This window comes from Centrocercus urophasianus, unplaced genomic scaffold (genome assembly GCF_019232065.1).
Source record: "Centrocercus urophasianus isolate 14NV4802_14NV808 unplaced genomic scaffold, USGS_Curo_1.0 seq_11, whole genome shotgun sequence".
NCBI classification, from domain to species: Eukaryota; Metazoa; Chordata; class Aves; order Galliformes; family Phasianidae; genus Centrocercus; species Centrocercus urophasianus.
In genome coordinates this window covers 50,231,963-50,252,808 of record NW_024884253.1, presented here as the reverse complement: position 1 = coordinate 50,252,808, position 20,846 = coordinate 50,231,963, and the positions used below count along the sequence as shown (strand labels likewise).

At 42.9% G+C, this 20,846-nt stretch overlaps 2 protein-coding genes across 6 annotated transcripts in view; one reads left to right on the top strand and one right to left on the bottom strand.

Moving 5' to 3' along the window:
• The window catches only part of SPIRE1 (spire type actin nucleation factor 1), a 123,960-nt gene extending 112,182 nt beyond the window's left edge, over positions 1–11,778 (top strand). For 2 of the 4 annotated variants that reach the window (XM_042835927.1, XM_042835918.1), the window contains exons 12-17: positions 2,234–2,407; positions 5,703–5,840; positions 7,521–7,591; positions 8,263–8,290; positions 8,393–8,529; positions 8,942–11,778. In XM_042835927.1, coding sequence (XP_042691861.1) covers positions 2,234–2,407; positions 5,703–5,840; positions 7,521–7,591; positions 8,263–8,290; positions 8,393–8,529; positions 8,942–9,200 — 807 coding nt within the window. In that variant the 3' untranslated portion in view covers positions 9,201–11,778. Of the gene's footprint in view, positions 1–2,233; positions 4,113–5,702; positions 5,841–7,520; positions 7,592–8,262; positions 8,291–8,392; positions 8,530–8,941 lie in introns of those variants that run through there. The other 2 variants (XM_042835936.1, XR_006171602.1) reach the window with 2 other exon arrangements.
• A 1,899-nt stretch (positions 11,779–13,677) lies between these two features.
• Positions 13,678–20,846, bottom strand: part of PRELID3A (PRELI domain containing 3A) — a 10,153-nt gene continuing 2,984 nt past the window's right edge. The window contains exons 6-7 of one of the 2 annotated variants that reach the window (XM_042835952.1): positions 20,735–20,740; positions 13,678–15,357 (exon numbers count right to left, since the gene is read on the bottom strand). In XM_042835952.1, the coding sequence (XP_042691886.1) occupies positions 15,242–15,357; positions 20,735–20,740 (122 nt within the window). In that variant the 3' untranslated portion in view covers positions 13,678–15,241. Of the gene's footprint in view, positions 15,358–18,520; positions 19,233–19,361; positions 19,372–20,734; positions 20,741–20,846 lie in introns of those variants that run through there. The other variant, XM_042835959.1, reaches the window with a different exon arrangement.

Below are 20,846 nucleotides of genomic sequence, written 5' to 3'. Positions count from 1 at the left end.
TTATTTAGTTTTTGGCAGCATTTTAGTTAATGGCTGAATGAATGAAAGGGCTTCTCCTTCTACTGTAAGAATTTGTGTGGTTAATGTTTATACATGCAAAAGCTCTTTCAGTAATCCAAATCAAGGTTTGTTTATGTTGCTTTGTTGAAGTCACTGAGGCAAAAAACTGTATTACTACTTGAAAAGAAAGTACAGTACATTTGATCAATTAGCTTTAATTGAGAGCTGTTTTCCAACAGAGTATAAGAGTAACGGGTATGAAATCTTGGCTCTTTTATGCTGACCTACTGATTAGTGCTTTGTAATTTCATGCAGGATATGTTCCTCGTCTCTTTTTCCTTCCAGCAGGGTTTTGAAGTACACCCCATAAGGTGCTGGTGAATAGAGAAATCAATAAACACATCTTAGTTCTGAAAGGAAGGGAAAATTCACTCGCCCTGTATTGTAGAGCAGTGGTATTAGTGGGCTTTGAAGAGTGTTCTTGTTGTTCACCCAGGCAGTGGTGGCCAGGATCTGAATCCATTAGTTGATGATAAACTAGCAAGAAAATAATCTCTAGATATTCTCACAACATGCTTCCTCCATTTCAGAGGGTCTGCTGGATTTTGTTTATTATATCTTTCCACAAGAACGTGGTTTCTCATTCTTGGTGAAGGTGATGTAGTAGCATGTTGATAAACACAGCACAGGTAGACTTCTGCTGAAATGAGCCTGGAGCATAACACATTGCACCAGAATCAGATGGAGGGTTCCTTCGGTACGTGTTTGAAGATGCTCTCATATAAAATGGATCGTGAGTGCCTGCTGGATGCACTCAAGGTATGGGCAAGTACAGGACTTATTTTCTGATAGGTCCATAGTCGTTCCCATACACACTGTTGAAAGGGAGGAGGGGAGAAGGCATTGCATGTTATACTGAGGCATTTGCTCCATCGCTTTTTTAATCCATAGAATTATATTGCATCGTTATAATATTGATCTCATCTCATGTATTTGAAGGGATCATACAACTGAAAAATCTTAGTTATGAGGCTTTTATTTTGAACAGGGGAAACAAGTTCTCAACCTTTTTGGCCACATATGCATTTTCATATAGATGCCTGTTTCTAGGCATATGCTCACTGACATATGCCTAGAAAAATAATATATGAAATAAAACTGCTGCCGAAAAATTAATTATTCAATTCCTGCTAAAAGTATTAAAGAAAAAGGGAGAAAAGACAGTAGGTATATTAGGGAAGTGCGGGAACACATGAGAAAGATTTTATTAATTTCTTTTCTTTTGGACTTTTTGATTTCTGGATAGCTGTCACCTAGTTGGTTTTGGCTATGGAGTGAGAGAGAAGGAAAATCAGCAGTGAAATGACGTTCCTTTAATAAGAACCTGTCCTGTTTGATGCCTGGAGAGTAAATTCACTGACTTGGCAATAGTGCCCTCTAGGGTGTGACAGACAACACCCATAGTCCTTCTGGTTTTAGTTTGATAGGTTTGTGACATGATGGCACTGTCCCTGTTACACTTGCTGGCTTCCTGCAAAGCTCTTCCTTCCCTGCAGGATGCCAGCTTGTGTCAGTGGCCATGCCAGGTGCTGTACGTGTAACCGTGCTGTTCCCTCACTGAACACTTCGCAATACCTGAAGAATATGATTTTTTTTTTTTAATTTGACTTCACGCTTCTTCATCCCTTCCTCCAGGATTGATGGAGTTTCATTTCTTATCACCCGCTCCGGTGGCCGCAGTTTCTCTTCAAGGTGGAAGAGGCCTCATCAATAAATAGCTCTCCATGCCAGAGCAAACAGACAGGAGTTTGCTGCAGTCTCTTAGCAGGATTAGCAAGAAACTGGTCTGTCTTGCATACTAACTATGGTTTTGTGAACTGGCATCTCATCAGACAGAGGGAGTTATTGCTGAGCAGGTGGGGAAGGGAAACAAACTTGGTAAAAGACCGACAGTCGTCCTTTTGATGTGTCGTCTTGCCAGTGCTCCCTGGAAGGCAGGTTTCTGTGGGACCAGCCTGGTGGTGTGTGTACTGCAGTGAGCTAACTTGGTGCCTAATCAGAGATGAAGCTGTGTCCTGATATGTACATATGAATGCCTTTGTAGATTGTTTGCTTTTTTTTCTTTTCTTTTTTTTTATCAACATCATCATTATTTTTCATGACCTAGAGGACCAAAGCTAATGATTTCATTTATACACAGCATTCGCTTTTCTGCTTCCTATCTATTGTTCAGGTTCCTAGGATAAGGAGTTTATTTCCAAGGATGACTTTCAGACCACTTTTTTCAACTATGCAAACAGCTTCTCTGCTCAGCTCTCATCCCATTGAAGCAGCCATGTGTGGGGTGGCAGGGGCTATGTACTATCTGTGTGAGAGAGCTTTTGCCAGCAGGTGGAAACCCGCAAAGGTTTGCCTCTTTTTGCTGGCTTTGGAAATCACCTTCACCAGCATGTTCCCTCTTTGGGGAGCACTTCCTAAGCTGTGGCAAGAATTAAAGCTTAGGCTGGGACACGGCACCTGATTGACATTGATTTCAGTGTGTGTAGAATATTTGTGTGTCTTCAATCACTTCACGGGGAAAAGAAATCAGTTCTGAAAGGACAGCAAACTAAAAATGCAACATCACAAGATTGTCAGTGGGACAGACTTTAAACTTTACAGCACATGAAGATCCAGCAGAAAAAAAAATTAAAAAAAAAAACAAAAAACAACAGCAAAACTATTGTAATGCTTGGACTATGTTGAAAAGAGTGAGCCTTTGTGTTTCTAGCGAGAAACATTCAACACCCTGTAGAATGGAATGACATTTGCAATCTGTTTCACTTGAAAACATGCAAATGGTTTTGGTCCTCCACACAGTTTTGTATCAGAACTTAGAGAATAATTCCTAACTATTCCTAGGGAGGCAAGCCCACTAACAAGAAAAAATGATTTATTTCCCCCTATGTAGAATCAAACAATAATTGATTTTTTCTTTTGCTTGTCCCAACTAATAAGTGAGAGTGCAGTCTTCTGCAGGAGAGCTGAGACTCCCAGATGAACTTTCAGTCTGCAAAATCAATGAGACCTTAGAGTGCTTGACTAACCATGAAGTGCAGAATTTAGAGTCCAATCTGGCACATGTTCCTATTGCAATTTACTGGTGTAACTCATTTGACTGCCTGGTGACATCTTTTAATGAGAATTTTTACAAGGAATATTGTAAAAAAGATAGTCATAAGACTGATCAGGTGCATTATGCTGAGAATGACCTACAAAGCACTTTATTTCACATTATGAATATATAATCCTTACTACCTGCTTTTCCTGAGTAGAAGAAGTTAAGTTACACATACACACCTTAAGTTGTTACAGTATATAAAATGACTGCACAGTCAAAGCTTTAAGCCAATTTTCATGAGGATCATGGAAACTTGAAATTTAAATTAGTATTTTTAAATGAGATTATTTCCTTTAAAAATAAGAATACCGACTCAACTTGAATGTTAAAATGAGTATTGACTACAATTCCAGAAAATCAAGGCCATTCAAATCACATTTTGTCTTTAGTATGTTCTGTCATATGCAGGTTGCGCAGAGAACTGTAGTTATCTCATTTTCAGCTGCCTGACTTGAGCAGATCATTGCTCAAGTTTGAGTAATAACCCCAAAGCATCACTGTTTAATGAAGTTTAGTCAGTGCTTAGTGTAATTTTAATTAATTTAAGTGCCTTACAGCTAGTGTCGAAACAAAAGATTTTCTTGTGTACTTATTTCTATGCCAAAAAGGGAAAAAAAATTCAAGCAGTTTTCTGAAATCAGCATAATATTTATCTTTCATTTAATGTTGCATTAACATTTTGTTGTCCTTGTGTAACCTCTGGAATTAAAACATTAGCATTTAAACATGTGAACATTTTTTTCTATGTTTCCCCTGTTGCCTGCAACTATTTCTACGTGCTGTAGCAGTAATCATTTTTGATTGGTACAGCAGACCCACACTATTCCCCCGGTAGCTGCTCTGCACCTATAGTAGATCTACAGACTGTCTTCAAAGGAGCAATACTCACTGACATCATCGTCCTATAAATTAATGGAGCGGGCGCACATGAGGGGGAAGGAAGTGCCTCCAAGTAAGAACTGTGTTTCTAAAGGACCTAAAGCTCTGATTGATGAAAAGCATTCAGCTTGCCTCATTCACCCCAGTCAGTTTCTCAGTCTCCCACGATGCAGAACTGAGGTTTTCTGCTGGCATTGTGTGCATCACGCTTTCCCACCCACTTCCTCTCCCATCTCACCCGGCCCACCGCCGTGCTTCCCTGTAGCGAGGCAGTTGCTATGGGAAGGACCAGAATGAAGTGCCAGTGGCAGCCAGTTAGCTGTGAAGTCTCATAATGAACAGAAGGCATTTTGTTTGGCTGTGCTGTGTTACACCTCAGAGCAAATTGCAGTTGTTTTTGACATAGTTTGTTCTTTCCAGAAAACTAGCACCCATACACCCCAAAGGTTTAGCTGGCAAATCTAACAAAGTTAACTCAATTCTAGTCTTTTGTGGGGTGCCTTAAACAGAGCGAAGTTTCTTTGTGTTCCCTTTCTAGATAGGTAAGACAACAATTTTTAAAAATGTGGTGGTTCCTAAATGCTAATGTTTGCCAGGTCTGCAACGTAGAAAGATTTTCTTTTTTATCTAATGGAAAGACAGAACCAAACTCTGGGTCCATGTAAGTTGAATATTTCACAATTAATCTGAACCATCTCTTCAGTGTATAAATTAGACCTCCAAACTGTCGGCCGTGTCTTTGTGTTTGCAGGAAAAATTTCCTTCCATTATTCAAAGAGCATTGGATGTCATTGTCATTACCACACAGCAGCCCCTGTGAGCTCGCTGAAAGGGTTCACTAAGCATAAGGCGATGGGAATTCCCACAGAGGTTTCTGTCTTTCTGTTAGAGCTGTATAATCAACTACAGGGCTGGATTACAAATTGGGTTGGTGCTTTTATTCTTTGGTACCAAATTCAGGAGTTCTCTACTCAATATTCTCCATCACGATGTAATACAGAACGTACAGAAACTGTGTCGGTGGGAAGTTGTTGGGTCATTCTCTTTTTCATTCTTTGCCATTCATAACCCAACACTGGGTAGCCAGTTCTCTATTTGAAGGTTACCCTGTAAAGCTTAAATTGCCGCTGTTGCTTTCTGGTGGCAGAAAGGAGAGCCTGTCTGTCTGGATTGCTTTAGCTTTTTGTTGTTAGATCACATGAACGCCAAGATGTGGTACCACTGAATAAAAAATTCTGCTAGAATGGGCTACTACTGACTTTCCTCGGCCATTCTGGGCACCACAAAGTGTCAAAGAAATCATGTGTTCTTAAGAATACTTAAAAGTAAAACCATGCGCCAAATTACCTTTCTGCTTTCTAATTATAAACCTGAATGTCAATTAAAATCAGTATTTGTAGTGAAAGACAAATGGAGAGAAGATCCAAATGGCTTGAGGAGGGAGAATGAACAAAGCGCATTGTGGAGGCTGAACATCGGACCACTGAGATTGCACTGTCATGGTTTCAGATGATTTGAAACTCATGTGATGCCCATGAATGAGCCAATGCTATTGAGGGGAGAAACTCCTTTTCTGGAGTTACTAACCAGGTGGTTGGTTGTCTAGGTTGAAATGTAGAAGAAGCAATTTGGCTTTGAAGTAACATGGATTTTTGGCTTCCAGGAGGAGTTTTGTTACCCAGTGGAGTGTCTGGCTCTGACGGTGGAGGAAGTCATGCACATCCGTCAGGTGCTGGTGAAGGCAGAGCTGGAAAAGTACCAGCAGTATAAAGATGTGTACACTGCTCTGAAGAAAGGAAAGGTATGGCTGAGCCCAGGGAGGCCGCAAGCGGGAAGTTGGTTGCACAGACCTCTGTTTACATCTTCAAGCTGGTGGGAAGCTGGAAGCAGGCATCAGAGTTTGCAAAAATTGAGATTGTAAAATCATAGAATCATCAATTGCCCTGGGTTGAAAAGGACCACAATGATCATCTAGTTTCAACCCCCCATTTGTTTCTTACCCTGTATTGAAGAAGACAGACCACCAAACTTCCCCTTGAATTTATTACACATGGGTCAGCTTGTGTTGAATTAGATACATAAACATAAAAACTTTATACAGAAATACCTTCCTTATACCTTCTATAGAAAGGCAGCAGTGTTTGTGGTAATCAGAACATATCTGTATATTTATGTTTTAAATTTCAATAAGGTTTCTTTTCTGCCCACATCTTCTGCAGTATTACTCAGCATTTCTATCCCAAAAAATAGAATTACAGCTAGCAGTAGGTAATTACAAGAGGTTTTTTATAAGTAGCCTATTTTCCCCTATATCAACTGAATATTCCTTTCTGCACTTAATTCCCATTTCTAGAGTAGGAACATTTGTAGTCTCTGTGACCCAGTAGCAAGTTTTCTCACCTTATGAAAGCTCCTAGTGTCTGGTTAAAGTCTGGGCCATACTCTGCTTGGTTGGAGGTTTGCCTGGCCCGTGCCTGGCTTCTGTCTCCAGCTGTTAAGTGGTGCACCTGGTGTGATTTCTCCTGTTGCTTTGAGGTATTTCTTCAGGCTCCACCCTTCCTGTGCAGTGCATCTTGTGAGCAGCGTCCTGCGCTAACCAGCAGTTTGAGCTTTGCTGTGGCATTTGTAAGTTAGAAATAAAGCACGCTAGAGAACTGCAAGTACTTGAAAACCAGAACAATCCTAAACATGAAATACTGGAGGACCCATTAACTAACATTTTTTTTCCTGTGAATTGCGGATTGGGGATTGATATTTACCAGTAAAAGCAATGTCTTTTCCCTTTCTTTTGACTTGTGCTTCTCAAACGCCTCCAGTAAGCATATTTTGACTGCATAATGTATTTTAACTCCAGGCTGTGATTAATATGCTGATGTAAAGATTTGATTGATTTAAGGCAGAAGAACCAAAATCTGAAGACTTCAATTAGCTGTGGATTCAGCTGTTGCATATTGTCATGCAACATAAAGCGTAGTAATGAGCTTTTATCAGATCTCATAGTGAGTTGGTGCTTTAATTTACCCCACTATTAAAATTGTTCCTTTTTATTTTTAATCAGATTTGTGTAGCCTCACATCCCTGTCTTTGGATCCCATTGTGTCATCTGTATGACAAAAAAAGCTTTTCCTTGTTCAATGCCCCTTCTTCATATAAACGTTCATAACCTATGATGCCTGGCTCCTTTCAATGAACCAAACAGGTTTTCCTCAAGTAAGGCAGCTGTAGTAGCTCATTCCTGGACCTTCTCTGGTGTTCAGGAACATAGGATTGGAAGAGAATCATCAAATCTTATCACAGGCAACCACTTAATATTCCAGAACCCAGCACAGATGATTAGGAACAAGAGCATTTAAAAGTCAAAAGAATATTTTAAAAGAATATTTCTTAATATATGAAGATACAGTTCTTTTCTATATCCTCTTGGAAGCATGAACTTGTGCAGAACTTGTCTAACATGGGAACTTCTCTGTTCTTCTTTCAGCTCTGCTTTTGCTGTCGGACAAGAAGGTTTTCTTTCTTTACCTGGTCTTACACCTGTCAGTTCTGTAAAAGGTAAATACTTAGCATCTGTTAATAAATAAGTACTATTACAGTATGAAAAACTTGGAGTTGTACCTTAGATCACCCCAAATGCTGCATAGTGTTGATTGTTTTCATTTAACAGTCCAGGTTTAAAAACAAATATTGTAAGTATGCTAAAATGGATCTTTTGTAAGTGATGTGCTCCCTTGGACTGAAAGACTCTTTATCAGGGTCTGCTGTGATAGGGGAATGGTTTCAAACTTAAAGAAGGGAGATTTAGGTTGGATATAAGGAAAGATTTACAATGAAGGTGATCATAAGACCAACATGTAGACACTCAAGGCTGGGCTGGATGGGGCTCTGAGCAACCTGATGTAGCTGCAGGTGTCACGTTTCACTGCAGGGCAGTTGGACTAGTTGGCCTTTAAGGGTCCCTTCCAATTCTGAGGATTCTCTGATTTTTGATCAAAAGTAAAAGAAACATTAATTTCCCCTTTTTTCCCCCTTTTTTCTTTTTGTAGCTGTAGTTCTTGTTTAGTATTCCTCTTCACTTTTGGCTTCATGTTCTGATTAAGTTTTTGTATTGATGAAACATTAAAACAAAAGTGTTTGGGTAAGGAGTTGGGGTATTTATCCCTTATTCTTGATGTCATTAAGGCATAGCCCAGTTAAATGACTCAGGCTTTCATTTTCTTACACAGGCCTGTATGCTCACAGTGCTGCAAAAAGGTAAGTAAACACATTTCTGATTCACTCCTTTCTGAAAAGCTGTCATCTTTGGAAATGATACTGCATCTTTCTTATATCACGTGTTCCTTCTGTGCTCAACAGATGCGATTGCCATCAAAGCCATATTCCACTCTCCCCATCTTCTCACTGGGACCTTCCACCTTGCAGCGAGGAGAGAGCTTCATGAGGCCAGAGAAGCCCTCCACCAGCCACCACCGGTCACTGCGGAGCATGCCCAGGTGAGAAGCAACTGCGGTCACCTGTGTGCACTGGAAATGCCTCTTGGAGTTACAAACTCCAGTGCCAGGACGGGAGCAAACTGGAACATAGGAGGTTCCCTCTGAACACCAGGAGCACTTCTGTGCTGTGCAGGTGACGGAGCACTGGTACAGGCTACCCAGAGGCTGAGGAGTCTTCTCCTTGGAGGTCTCCAGAAGCTGCCTGGCCGTGGTCCTGGGCACACTACCCAACTTCACACAAACTTCCAGCTGGTGACTCGGCAGTCTTGCTGAGCCAGGTGTCATTTTTGGGATAGGAGGAAACAGAAAGGTTTTGAATCCAGTTGTTTTTTGCTGTTTTCTGAAGGCGCCCCAGGGTGCTCTCTGCAATGCTGCTGCATACTGAGACCAGTCCTGCTGTTTTGCTTTTCAGGTTGGCCTCAAGGTCCAAATCTGTGGATAAGTCACACGAAGAGCTGCAGTTTCCCAAAGAATTAATGGAGGACTGGAGCACGATGGAGGTGTGTGTGGACTGCAAGAAGTTCATTTCAGAAATCATCAATTCGAGCCGGCGCAGCCTGTCCCTGGCCAACAAGCGAGCCAGGTTAAAAAGGAAGACACAGTCCTTCTATATGTCATCTCCAGGAACCTCTGACTACCGCCCCTCTGAGAGAACTATCAATGAGATCTGAGCCTTGTGCCTTTTTCTTTGCTTTTGTCTTCATGAGGTCATCGTCTGTAGGAGAGGTCACCAAAACAGGGTTATTCTTCCGTTGCTTCATTTCACTCGACTGGCTTGGATCTGCATTCAGTCACAGAGTTTCTTACCGCCATGTTTTCCAGAGATGCAGAAGCTGTGTTTTTATCAGGACAGAATGACATGCAGCAGGTCAGCTGCTCGCACTGGGAGAAAATCAACAATTTGCAATCGTTGCCTCTTTTGTATGCGTGCATTGAAACTAGAAAGCTTTTTCTTGCTTTCAGTCTTTTTTTTTTAACCATTCTTTGAATCATTTTCTGGAGTTGAGCTAAAATGTGTGCTTAACGGAGAACCCGATCTAACAAAGTCAGTGCCAGTGCAGTAGCAAGCAGTAAGTCATATTGGCATTACCAAGCTAGCAATGTTCACATCCTGCTTTCAGAGCTCACCAGGCACTGGTGTGAGTGGCTGTGCTCCGAGCAGTCCTTCTTTGAACCATTTCTGTTGCTCCGAGGTCAGAGTCCAACATGGGACTGCGGTGTCTGGGCCCTGGGGCAGAAGGTGTGACAGAGCTGCTCATCGTGGGGCTGCTGCTCTTTGAGGCCTCAGTGCTGCCCTGGGTGTCTCTGGGCAGGCTCCAGGGGTGTACTGCCTACTTGAATGTATGGTACTGGTGGTAGTGAATTCTGGTGGTAGGCAGAGCTGTACAGCAGATGGGAAGGATGGGAAGCAAGAGAGGCTCCTGGTGCTACTGGAGCACCTGTAGCATTGTTCCTTGGGTCGCTCAGGGGACAGGAGGGTACATGTGTGCATCTTAGCAGGCACAAATTCCACTATGGCTCTGCTGGCAGTGTGCCCACTGAGAGCCCCATTTTTGCTGGGGACGTAAGTTGGTTGCAGGGACCCATGTTTTGCTGAGATTTTGGGCGACGCTGTCCCAGATTGGGAGCAATCTCTCATTTCCCCTCCTTGATTCATTCTTTTTCCTTCTTTGCTTTGCCCATGGTAGAACACCAGGCCACTGGGTGAGATGTTCCAACAAGGCTACACTGTTAGCTGACACCATCGCATGCTTTTTTGCACTTTTTCTTTTTTTTTTTTTTTTTAAGTTGAAATACTTTTTTTTAATGCAGGCTTGACCAGAGTTTAATCTGTAATTTGCGTCTGGATCATTCTGGTGTTTAAAACTAACATAGTCAAGTTGTTAATACTTGAAAATCAACTACTGTAACTTTTTCATACATTTTTTAATACCCTGAGGCATATTTAATATCTCTATAGCAGTGTATTATAGGAGGACATAGCAGAAAAGTTTCAGATCTATTTATTAACATTTCTACACTAAGGATTAATCATGAGTGATACCTCAGAGCTGCACGGAGCAGCGGGGCTGGATCTGCCCTGTGGATTCCAGCAATGTGTCCGTCCCACACGGACCTCATGCTGGCAGAGCCTGGGGAGGGCCTGCACCACCATCTGTACCATATGTACGTTGATTTGAAAAGCACACAAAAAGGCTCCCTACGCCTCTGCACAGACTCACCCACCCGTATTTTTCTTTCATTGTCACCCTGGGAAATGAGAGTTTTGCAGATGGAGAGCAGTGGCATGAGGTGAGCCATGGGCAGGCAGGCAGGAGGCCAGGGCTGCCTAAAGCCACTGCTGCTAGGAGGGCCCCTCATCTCAGTCACATCTGCACTTTTTCTCATTCCTGTGCCAAAAGCAGGCCCCGTATTCGCTGCATTGTGCATCAGGAAAACTAGGCTGAGAGTGAACGCATGAACTCTCGCTCTGAATTTCCCCTGCTGCTATTCTGATCATTTTCTCCTGGAAATGCCCTGGCCACACGCTCTGCTTGCTCCAACTCCACTCCCCCTTGGCACCGCAGGCTGCTCAGGGCTGGGTGCCCCGCATGCCCTTTTCCCCTCTTACAGGGCGTGGGGCAGCAGAGCTGGCAGCCGCCAGGCCTCAGCCCCCCCCCCAGCACCGGCCCTGGGCACCGCACAGCTTCTGTGGGCCCAGCACCATGTTGGTATTGGGGTGAAGCTTGTAAATATGTGTAATATATTTATTGATATTTAGGAAGTCTCCATCAGTCATGCAACGGGAATTAACTTTCCACAAAGTTTAAAAACAAAAACTATTTATACACGTGTTGGCTGTTACCTTCGTTAGAGTTAATGCTTTCAGCCCCTCCGACAGTCTGCGCTCTGTAGGCATTTTAGAGTGAATTACTGCTGAGTGTGGGGCAGCACGGTCAGCTCCTCCCAGCAGCTTTTAAAATCTTATTTTTGTAGCTTTGTTACGATGCCCGAGGTCTGAACGTACCATGGGGGCCCACGGAGCTGAATGGCACACAGCTGTGCAGCACTGGGGCTGGTGCTGCCGCTGCTGCGATGGCGAGCGGGGCTTGGCTGCGGTGCTCCCATGCACTACGCCTGACCTTGCAAATGCTCTTGTGACCATGTCATTTCTGGGGACGGTTGGTGGGCTTATTTCTCTTTTCCCTGTTATTTCCTTTATAGTGGGAGGGGTGGTACTGGGTGAAAATAAAATGCCTTTCCATTACAGTCTTTGTCTGTGCTAATTCTTCATGAGGGAGCAAACGTCAAAGTTTCTGTCTTCTTTGCTGTACTTCACAGTTTTGTGAAGAACAGGTAGCCTTTTCCTCAGGCAAGGGCTTGTTGATGAAAACAGCTGAACACCATTGGAACAGTGGCTGGGAACTAGGGGAAAACACTTGATGGCCCATGAGAACAGCACTGACTGCCCATGCAGCCCGGCAACAGGGCAAGTCACAGCCAGTCACTGCACACGACACCTCCCTGTGTTACTGCTCACTGAGGCAGCCAGCAGATGCAATCAAAGTGCAGACAGAGGGCAACCACACACCGCTGAGCAGTGAGACAGTGCGCCCTCTGAGCTCTAGGAAGCCACAGCCTTGTCCAAGCGTTCCTGAGCACAGAATAACTGATGGTATTTCTGAAGACAGCTCTGAACACTGACAGCCTGTTTTGTATTGCAGGAGTACACCCAGAAGGTGTAACCGAGGCTGTCATTTTAGATAGATAGAGAGTACCATGGCATACAGAGACACGTTGCAGACTCCTGGCCGTCATAGCTCACTATCTAAGGAGATATAAAATGGTAACGGTGCCACCGACTGCTCCACTTGGGGATATCAGTCACAGGTGTACAAGGACAAGATATGAAATCCCAAAAGATTTTTGCCCCAAAAGGTAAATTCCATCAGTGATGGAACAGGAGTGTGAAGCAGCGTGCTTTAGAACCAGCTCTGTAGAGTTGGGCTGAACCCAGAGTTACCAACCCACTAGAGCCCAGGGACAGGACTTACATGGTCAGGGCAGAAGTGGAAGCTCTGTATGCAAATCTCAATGAGCCAGAAAGCAGAAGAGTAAAACTCTCCACAGAAGCTTACAGAAAATTAAGAATCACTTCATCTGCTACACACAAATCCCACCTGTACACACTGCCAGCACCAGCAGTCACAAGGAGAACAAGCCCAGGGCTGCAGGAGCATCACACACCCCAAAGATGATGTGAGAAACAGCAGTGCCCTCCCGGCTGCGGAAAGGCTGCCAGGAGCTAGAATTGACCTCTGGGAGAAAGCAGTCTCCTTCCTCCCCAAAGGGGCTGCCCTCTTCCTTTCAGCTCAGAGCCCAAGACAAGGTGCTGACCCGTGCCAAGGGGGGGGCAGCAGAGAAGGAAACACCAAGCACTTCGCTGTCTAGATCCTGTAGCATGACGTGGAGAGAAATCAGCCCCAAACCTACAGCAGGGAAAGGAAACAGAAAGGATATGCTGCTACACAAGAGAGTAAAGATTTGCTCTGGAAGAAGGAAGCAAAGCGTGAGGAAAGAAATTGATCAAACTGATGCACAGCTGGTACTGATCCAAAAAGCACAGCAGCCAAGTTTGGCTCTGGGGACAACAAAGGTGTTTGCAATGACTCCTCTGAGATGGCAGATAGTGCTGGGAGGTGCCATACGCAAAGCATTTATATTTAAAACAACACTGAGCACGTCTGGTGTAAGAAGCAGCTTTAGATAATTCTTCTTCTGAACTAAATCAATACATGAACCTCAAAAAAAACTTTTCTGTTGCCTCACAGTTGAGGCTTCATCATCTCCCATAATCACTATGGGAATGCTGCAGATCAGGTTTACACACACACACACACAGTCATTTCCTGTTCTGCTCAGAACTCTGCCATCACTGCTCTGCCCTTCCTACCAGAGGTCAGTGGGTGCTGGGACAGCTCCTGCAGTCCTTACACAGGAAGCAGCACCACTCCCCTGAGATGTGCCACAGCAACAAGGAGTACCAAAGCCATCCACAGTGCATCACAGGAAGGAGCTGCTACCAGGTCAGGGTCTAACATCCTGTGCCCAGGTGAGAAAAACCTGAGGTCCACAGAAGAAGAGCAATGCAAATATTAGCTACTCAAATAATTGCTAATAATGTAAATTAAGTTTCTTTATTAGAACTATGTCATTTACCTAGACTATACCTACATCCGAATTAATGTTCACTTTCAAGCTAAACAGAATACAAACTCTGAGATTTCCCTTAAGTACACAGATGTTTTGAATTACCAGATCCAAACAGTGACCAACATTTCTTCTTTTTTTTTTTTTTTTTTTTTTTTTTTTTTTAAAGAAGCTCCTCATGCTCTCACAGCTCCCTGAACACATGCTTGTCACCTGAGCAAGCAAACAACTTCACAACATTTATCTATCTCAGTCTGTGTGTGCACAAAAAAAAACACAATGTAAAATGCCCCAACAGAGGGCTATCTAAGAAACACCAGCTACTCCCAGACCAAGTACAAAAGTCTTGTGAACCTCAGACAAAAGCTGGAACTGTTACCAGTAAGTATCTCTGCATATTTTCAAAGAGGCAATCTCCACAATTAGAATCAGAATTAGACAATCAGAATTAGAATCAGACAATTAGAAGCATTGAAAACATTTCTAAAAACATTTGTACCAACGTGGCAAAGTGTTGAAAAAATGCATTACAGCAGAAGTCAGTCGTTTGTAGAAAGCGTTCGAAAAGGAGAGCCCAGTTCTTCTTGTGCTCTGTTCTTCCCCTCTGGAGCACAAAAAACACACAGTGATGAAGCACTGCCGCTTGGACTTCGAAGTTCTCATTTGAGCTCTTCATTTCTTGCAGCCAGCTCTCCCTCAGCTCAGAGATTGCAGGAAGAACAAGAAGCAGAGAACAGCAGAGCCTCTTTGTTCCAGCAGCCTGCAAGCACCCTCTTGCAGATAAATAACCCACGTGTTCCCCAGCTCCTCCCGCTCCTGTTCTGCTACTGAGGGGAGGAACTTGGGAAAGTTAATAAATATGAAAATAAATTACACCCTTCTCCCCACAAAGTAAGAAAAAAGAAAAAGCCTGTTTAGGCAGATAACACCAATAGAAACTCTCTTTGGATATAAACACCTAAGAAGTAAAGCATCTGTGTGTCACGTTCAGATAGCACATTAAGCAACATAACAAGAGTCAGCGCAACACAAGTTTCAGCTGTTGGGGATGATTCTCTAGATAGGCATCTTTAATTCTAGAGTATCGTGCTCTGTTTCACGTAGTTCCCTTTAAATGGTTTTAAGAGTACAAAATGGACAAAATTTAGTGCTCTCAGCTCTTCACAGAACTAATGCTCATTTGGAGAACATGAGTTCTTTCCAAGTTTGAGTATGAAAAAGATGGTATAAAATATAACACACTCTCAATCTTTGTTACAAAAGGCACATTTAGGCAGATTTAAATGTGCTGAACGTTTTGTTATCAATGTTGAAAAGAAATCGTTTAAGTGAAAAGAGCATCTGCAGGAGGTCAGTGTAATCTGCAGTAGGTGAAGGGAGATGAAAGATGAGGTTACCTTCCTGCTGATCCAATATTCTTATAAATATATAAAACATACGCAGATGAGCCTTGGAAGGGCCATCGAGACAGCAGTCTGCAGAATGAAATGTTTCAATCAGTTACTCGCTGTGTTTTTGGCTACTATTTCTCTGTGGATGCTGCTGCCATGGCTGGTTTTATGCCCTCACGCGTTGACTTCAGCTCTTCCAGTTCTGCGTTCAGTTTGCTGATCACCCACTCCAGGGCATCCCGGCCCTGCCAAGGAAATAGCAGAGTTCAGGATCAGAGCAAATAGCGCACGACTGCTCATGTTTATAGTTTTTCCTCTGTCAGACATAAGACTAGTTTTAAAATTCCCCATCCTCCATGGTTTGAAACAGGATTGTATTGATTATTTCTCATCTTACTGAAACTTTGCTACAAAGGCATTTGAGTAATCCATATGCAGGAGGTAAATGCAATACTGGTGTGAGCTCACAGCAGTGCTCCCATGCAAAAAGCCTCACTCAGCAGTTCAGTTCCTGGAAGAAAGAGAACTGCTATTTCTACTGTCTGCTGCTCCCACCACCTTAAGAGGACCAGTACATTTGTGGAAGAGTCTGCATATTGTTCTCATACTCATTAATAGAGCTGCATATGGACAGTTGTTGAGAAAATCCAGGACAAAGAAAGATAGCCTTCAAGTGCTCATTGAAATAGCAACAAACTGATTTGAACTCGAGCTAGAGTTTGAAGAGATGGCCTTGCACTGAGCTCCACTAAGCAGCATAAAGCAAGATGATGCAGAGACCACAGCTGCATCTTTCCTATCAAGGGACATTCAGCTCTCAGAATGGGTAGGGCACACCTCAAAGCCTGGCACTGATAGCCCACGTTTCAGTAAAAGCAGTAGAATTCAGCAGAATAAGCACATCAAAAGTCTTTTGCCTTCAGAAGACCCTCTAGCAGCTGCACCTCAAGATGAGCATGCAGCCACACAATTAAGAAAGTAGGGAACCACCTCAACCAGCTGAGCACTGAGCTTATGTGGCAGGGTTTTGGTATCAGGGAGCTGCAGGGATGGCCTCTGTGCAGAGCCCAGCAGCTGCCTTCTGTCAGAGTAGTGCCAGCTCCAGCTGTCCCTAAGGGGACCTGCTGTTGGCCAGAGCTGAGACATGAGCAACACTGGCTTGGTTTTAGTTTCTCACTCTTCTCATCTATTAGTAATAGGCAATAAATTACATTAATCTCCATACATTGAATCTGTTTTGCCTTCAACAGTAATTGGTGAGCAATGTCCCTGTCCTTATCTCAGCCCTTGAGCCTTTTTCACCATATTTTCTGCCTTTCTTCCTTTGAGGAGTGATAGAATATTATGCTGGAGTTCAGCTGCACATCTTGGTGAAACCACCACGCTAAGTCCAAGTGGAAGACCTTGGAGTTCCACAGTCTCCAGATGACAGCTTTCGCCAAAACAAGCAGATGGGATCAGCCCTAGTAAACATGAAGGCTTTTTTTTTTTTTTTTTTTTCCTAAAGAGAAGCCAAGATACCTTTATCATTCATACCTTACTAAGAGTAGGGAGTAGAAAGCATGGCAAGTAGCTGGCACCCTCTCAAGTCTAATCTGAAGCAAAGGCTCTGAGCCCAAAGAGTCTTCAAGAGTGCAGGTGCTCTAGGCTCCTGCTGGAACTGAGGAAAAGGGGTGAACCTCCTCTCCTCTCACAGAGTTTTGCTCTCAACTCTGATATACTGTTTTTATTGCATGCAGGATAGGTGATACGGTGAACAAAAGCTTAATAACATGCCCAGAGCCAATTTCTTGTGTCCCTTCCAAACCACTAAACATGAGTGAGAATCTGCACAAATAACCTTGAAAACCTCCCAAAAAAAGAAAAAGTCAGAACAAAGCCTACACACATTCTTGTGAAAATGCTTTATGACACTAGAAATGTTATCCTGGAATAATACTGAAAGCCCAGGTTCAGGGTGCAAGTTCTAATATAATAAATGAAATATAATTTTACTATGAATAAGAGTATATTTGTCTCAAGAGTCTCATCAAGCTGAGTCAAAGGCTAACTCTGGTTTTCTTCAGATTCTTTGTATCACAGAGACTAACAGAATTAACACGAAGTCCTTACACAGAGAAAAGCCTTACCCATCTACCAAGTGTTCAACTCTTGGCCAGCGCTTTAAACTGTCCAGTATGGCTTGCTGGATAAACTCCTTAGAAGAGTATGAGTTATTTTGTGAGCTTTTTTGCCTGTGCACCAAACTGACCTCAGCAACAAACCTCAGCAAGTGAATACTTGAACCATTTCTATAGCCTGTGCAAGAGCCGGGAATAGCAGCACAGCATGTGTAGCAACACCCAGACAAAAGCAGGCTACTGTGCAGCAACAAGCTGTAACTAGCCATGAGGGAGCTGAACCCAGTGCTCCCCCAGGAAGAAAGCTGGGGTGAAGGGAAGGGATCTCCTTCCTGCAAGCATATGTTGGGTATTTAGAAGTCAGGTTAAAACGTCCTCTCTTAGATGACATGCTGGCACAGAGAACTCCCTAAGACAGCAATGACTTACACTGATGTAATCAGGCAAAGAAAGCTTGTCAGAAAGTCAAACAGCTTTGATGTAGATAGAAAATGCTCAATACAAAAATTCTGAGGTTCTTCTCAGGCCCTGACAATGAACCAACCCAGTTATGTAAATAAATATATTAACTAAAATGCTAAGACAAAATTAAATGTTCAACTAAAATACCAAGATATTTCCTTCCACTTTTAAGACTATCTAGGTCTGTATATTCTCCCTATGCTACATGCTATAATTTGTAGCTAAGAAAAAACTTGTGATATCAGCAAGGAAAACTCCAGAAGGATTCTACATGCGAAATGCAATTACAAATCTTAACAAGACGTAAAGCCTCCAAACACTGTAGAACTACCCAGTTTAAAATCAAAACTAAGAAATCTGACAGAGGATTGTTCTATAAAGTTTCATATTGTACAACAATATCTGTAGTAAGTAGCTCATTAAGCAAGCACATTCATAACCAAGCATGCATACTCGTTTTCATTGCATGTGTTAGCAGTGTGATGGGTTCAGTAGACCAGATGCTGCAGGTGTAGATTTGTTTCAAGTGACTGATAAATGCTGAGCCCCTGTGGTTGACATTTTCTAGAGAAACAGCCATAAAAGCTTAGTGGAATGAGAACACAAAAGCAAGCACTCATTACATACACTGATCTCAAAGTAAGCAATGAAAAAAATCCCTATTTTGTTAACAAAGAGAAGCAACAAAATGGATTTTTCCAAAAAAAAAGGAATTTTATTAGTTGAAATAGAAGCTAATACAGGAATGACAGAGACAGGCTTCACCGGCTAGTGGAAAGAAAACCATCCACAGAGGTATCAGAAGCAACTATACTCTGTCCTCCCAGCCTTGAAGTCAGCTTTTGTCATAGTCGCATAGCTGAGGGGACACATCACTACCAAAAAGAAGACAACTAACAATAGCAATGAAAACCACCACGGGAATCTGGTATTCTGCCAGCTGCAAACACTGTACAGATTTCCATGGAAATTGGCAGAAGGGCAACAATATTCCTGAGACGTAAAAAAAGCAAATCCAATTTCACTATGTAGAAGATCACCCTCGCTAGGCAATCTGTTTTAAGAAATCAGTGTTATCAATTTCTGCCTCATTTTTGTGACGCCAATTCCAGTCACTGAACGATGGATTAATTCCTTCAGGTACCTGTTTCACACACTGAAATCACAGGGAGCGAAACCCAAACCAATGTTTGGTAGAAGAGCTCCTTGATGTGCCTAGCTAGCTGTAGCAACGCTTCCACTTGCAGCTGAAGCAGAGGCTGTGGCTGCAGCAGGTTTGCTGCCCACTGACCTATGTCTGACCTACTCCCTAATGAACACGTTTGCCATTCCTGTACGTAACATATATAAAACATACATGCAGGTTAATTCAGGACGTTCACATCACGACAACTCATGCACACATCTGCTAGAGAGCTGAAACGCTGTACCAAGAAGAATGCTGACATTACCACTAGTTAGTATAAACTGTAGGTGTGGAGAACTGCTAGCTTAGAGCGCTTTCAGAATTTTGAATTATCCACTCAATAGCATCCCACCCCTGGAGTAACACAGAAAAGATTCACAACATGTGGCAAAAGATTTGTTCATTATCAGTGCAACAGTAACGCATCATCTGCCTCATTCCCATCTCTACCTCAGAGCAACATCTCAATATTTATCTCTGCACTTTCCTATTTCTTAAGAACAACAGTACATTTTTCAGCATCTGTCATGAAGCTGTAGAAAGGTGCTAAGAATACGGAAGCGTAGCACTGCATGCTAGAAGAGCCAGTGATAGCAGGCTGTGCTACTGGGTAGCAATGACAGGGTTGCGACTACTAACTCCTGCTAAGGTCTAAAGAGACTCTTCAGTGAAACGGGTAGGACAAGATGATCTTTTTTGTTTGTAAGAACCTCGTGAGCCAGTTTGTTATCTGAAAATGGCAGAACAGAAGAACTTCCACTAAAAAAAATTCAGCTTTCACACAGGTGGCACATAATACATAACATTAAATACTCCTTCTCTCAATTCAATAGAGCTAAGCAGATTTGACAGATGAGAGGAGTGCTTTTAAGCATGCCCAGTTGACATGGCCACTCCAACTAGGTAGTGCAGTGCTAGACTGAAGTGCAGTTATGAGCCAGGGTCCAGACTACCATTGCAAGATCAGAACAAATGCTCACACAGACTTTTATGAGGAAACTGAACGGAAGAGGACTGTAATTTAACCAAAACACACTTCATTTATGACTGTCAAACACAGAGAGTACTCAATGTTACTCATCGGTGTCTAAAAATTGTCTGTCACTCATCCCCCAGTTTTCACCTGTTTTCCTCTGAAGTTTATAGAAGCACATGGAAGGGGCTTCCTCTTCCCTGACCTAGTAGGTTCATGACTTCAGTCATGCTGGGTTACACTGCCTTCATCAAGCAGCATCTCTCCCAGGGACAAAGGGCTGGCCAAAGCACAGGATCTGTGGCCTAACAGAAGTTGCCCGGGCCAAATTCTCAGTGTGCTGAGTCTCTCCCAGCAATGCAGAGCATATGCTCACACTTCAGTGGCACACATCCTGGCGCTAGGCAGCAATGCCTATACATCTCCATTGACTCCACTTCCTTCCCACCTCTCAACCTCCCCCAAAGAAGCACAGAACAAACTGTTTGGAAATAAGCAGCCTTGAAACTCTGCCTGTGCTGAAGTTCAGCTCTGTGGCTGCAAGCCAAATAGAAAAGGCAAGCGTGAGACAGAGGAGTGGGTGTAGTGTTACCTACAAAGGCCTCTGCAGACATGGCATTATTTTCAGCCAAAGGCAAAGAGACAGCTTAATAATAGATAGGAACTGGAGCAACTCACAAAGAAGCCCAGAAAATATGCTGGCATCAACTGCTAAACCCAGATCTAAAAGGCGGAAAAGGAAGCTACATCCATCCACTACCAGCACTAACTCCAGTAAATGGCTAGTGTTTAAAAATGTACTTCGAAAAACCAAGACAAAACAAACTTAATAATATGTGTCTGGGATGTGTAGCTGTAGCATGCACATATAGAGGTTGGTTTGTTCTGGTGTTCTAGGTGGAGAATAAAGATTTAGGAGCGAAACCTTCTCATCCTTTGGTAAACTATCTTCTACTTCCTGAGGTACTAAAAAAGTGAGTTGGAATTCTGTGCAC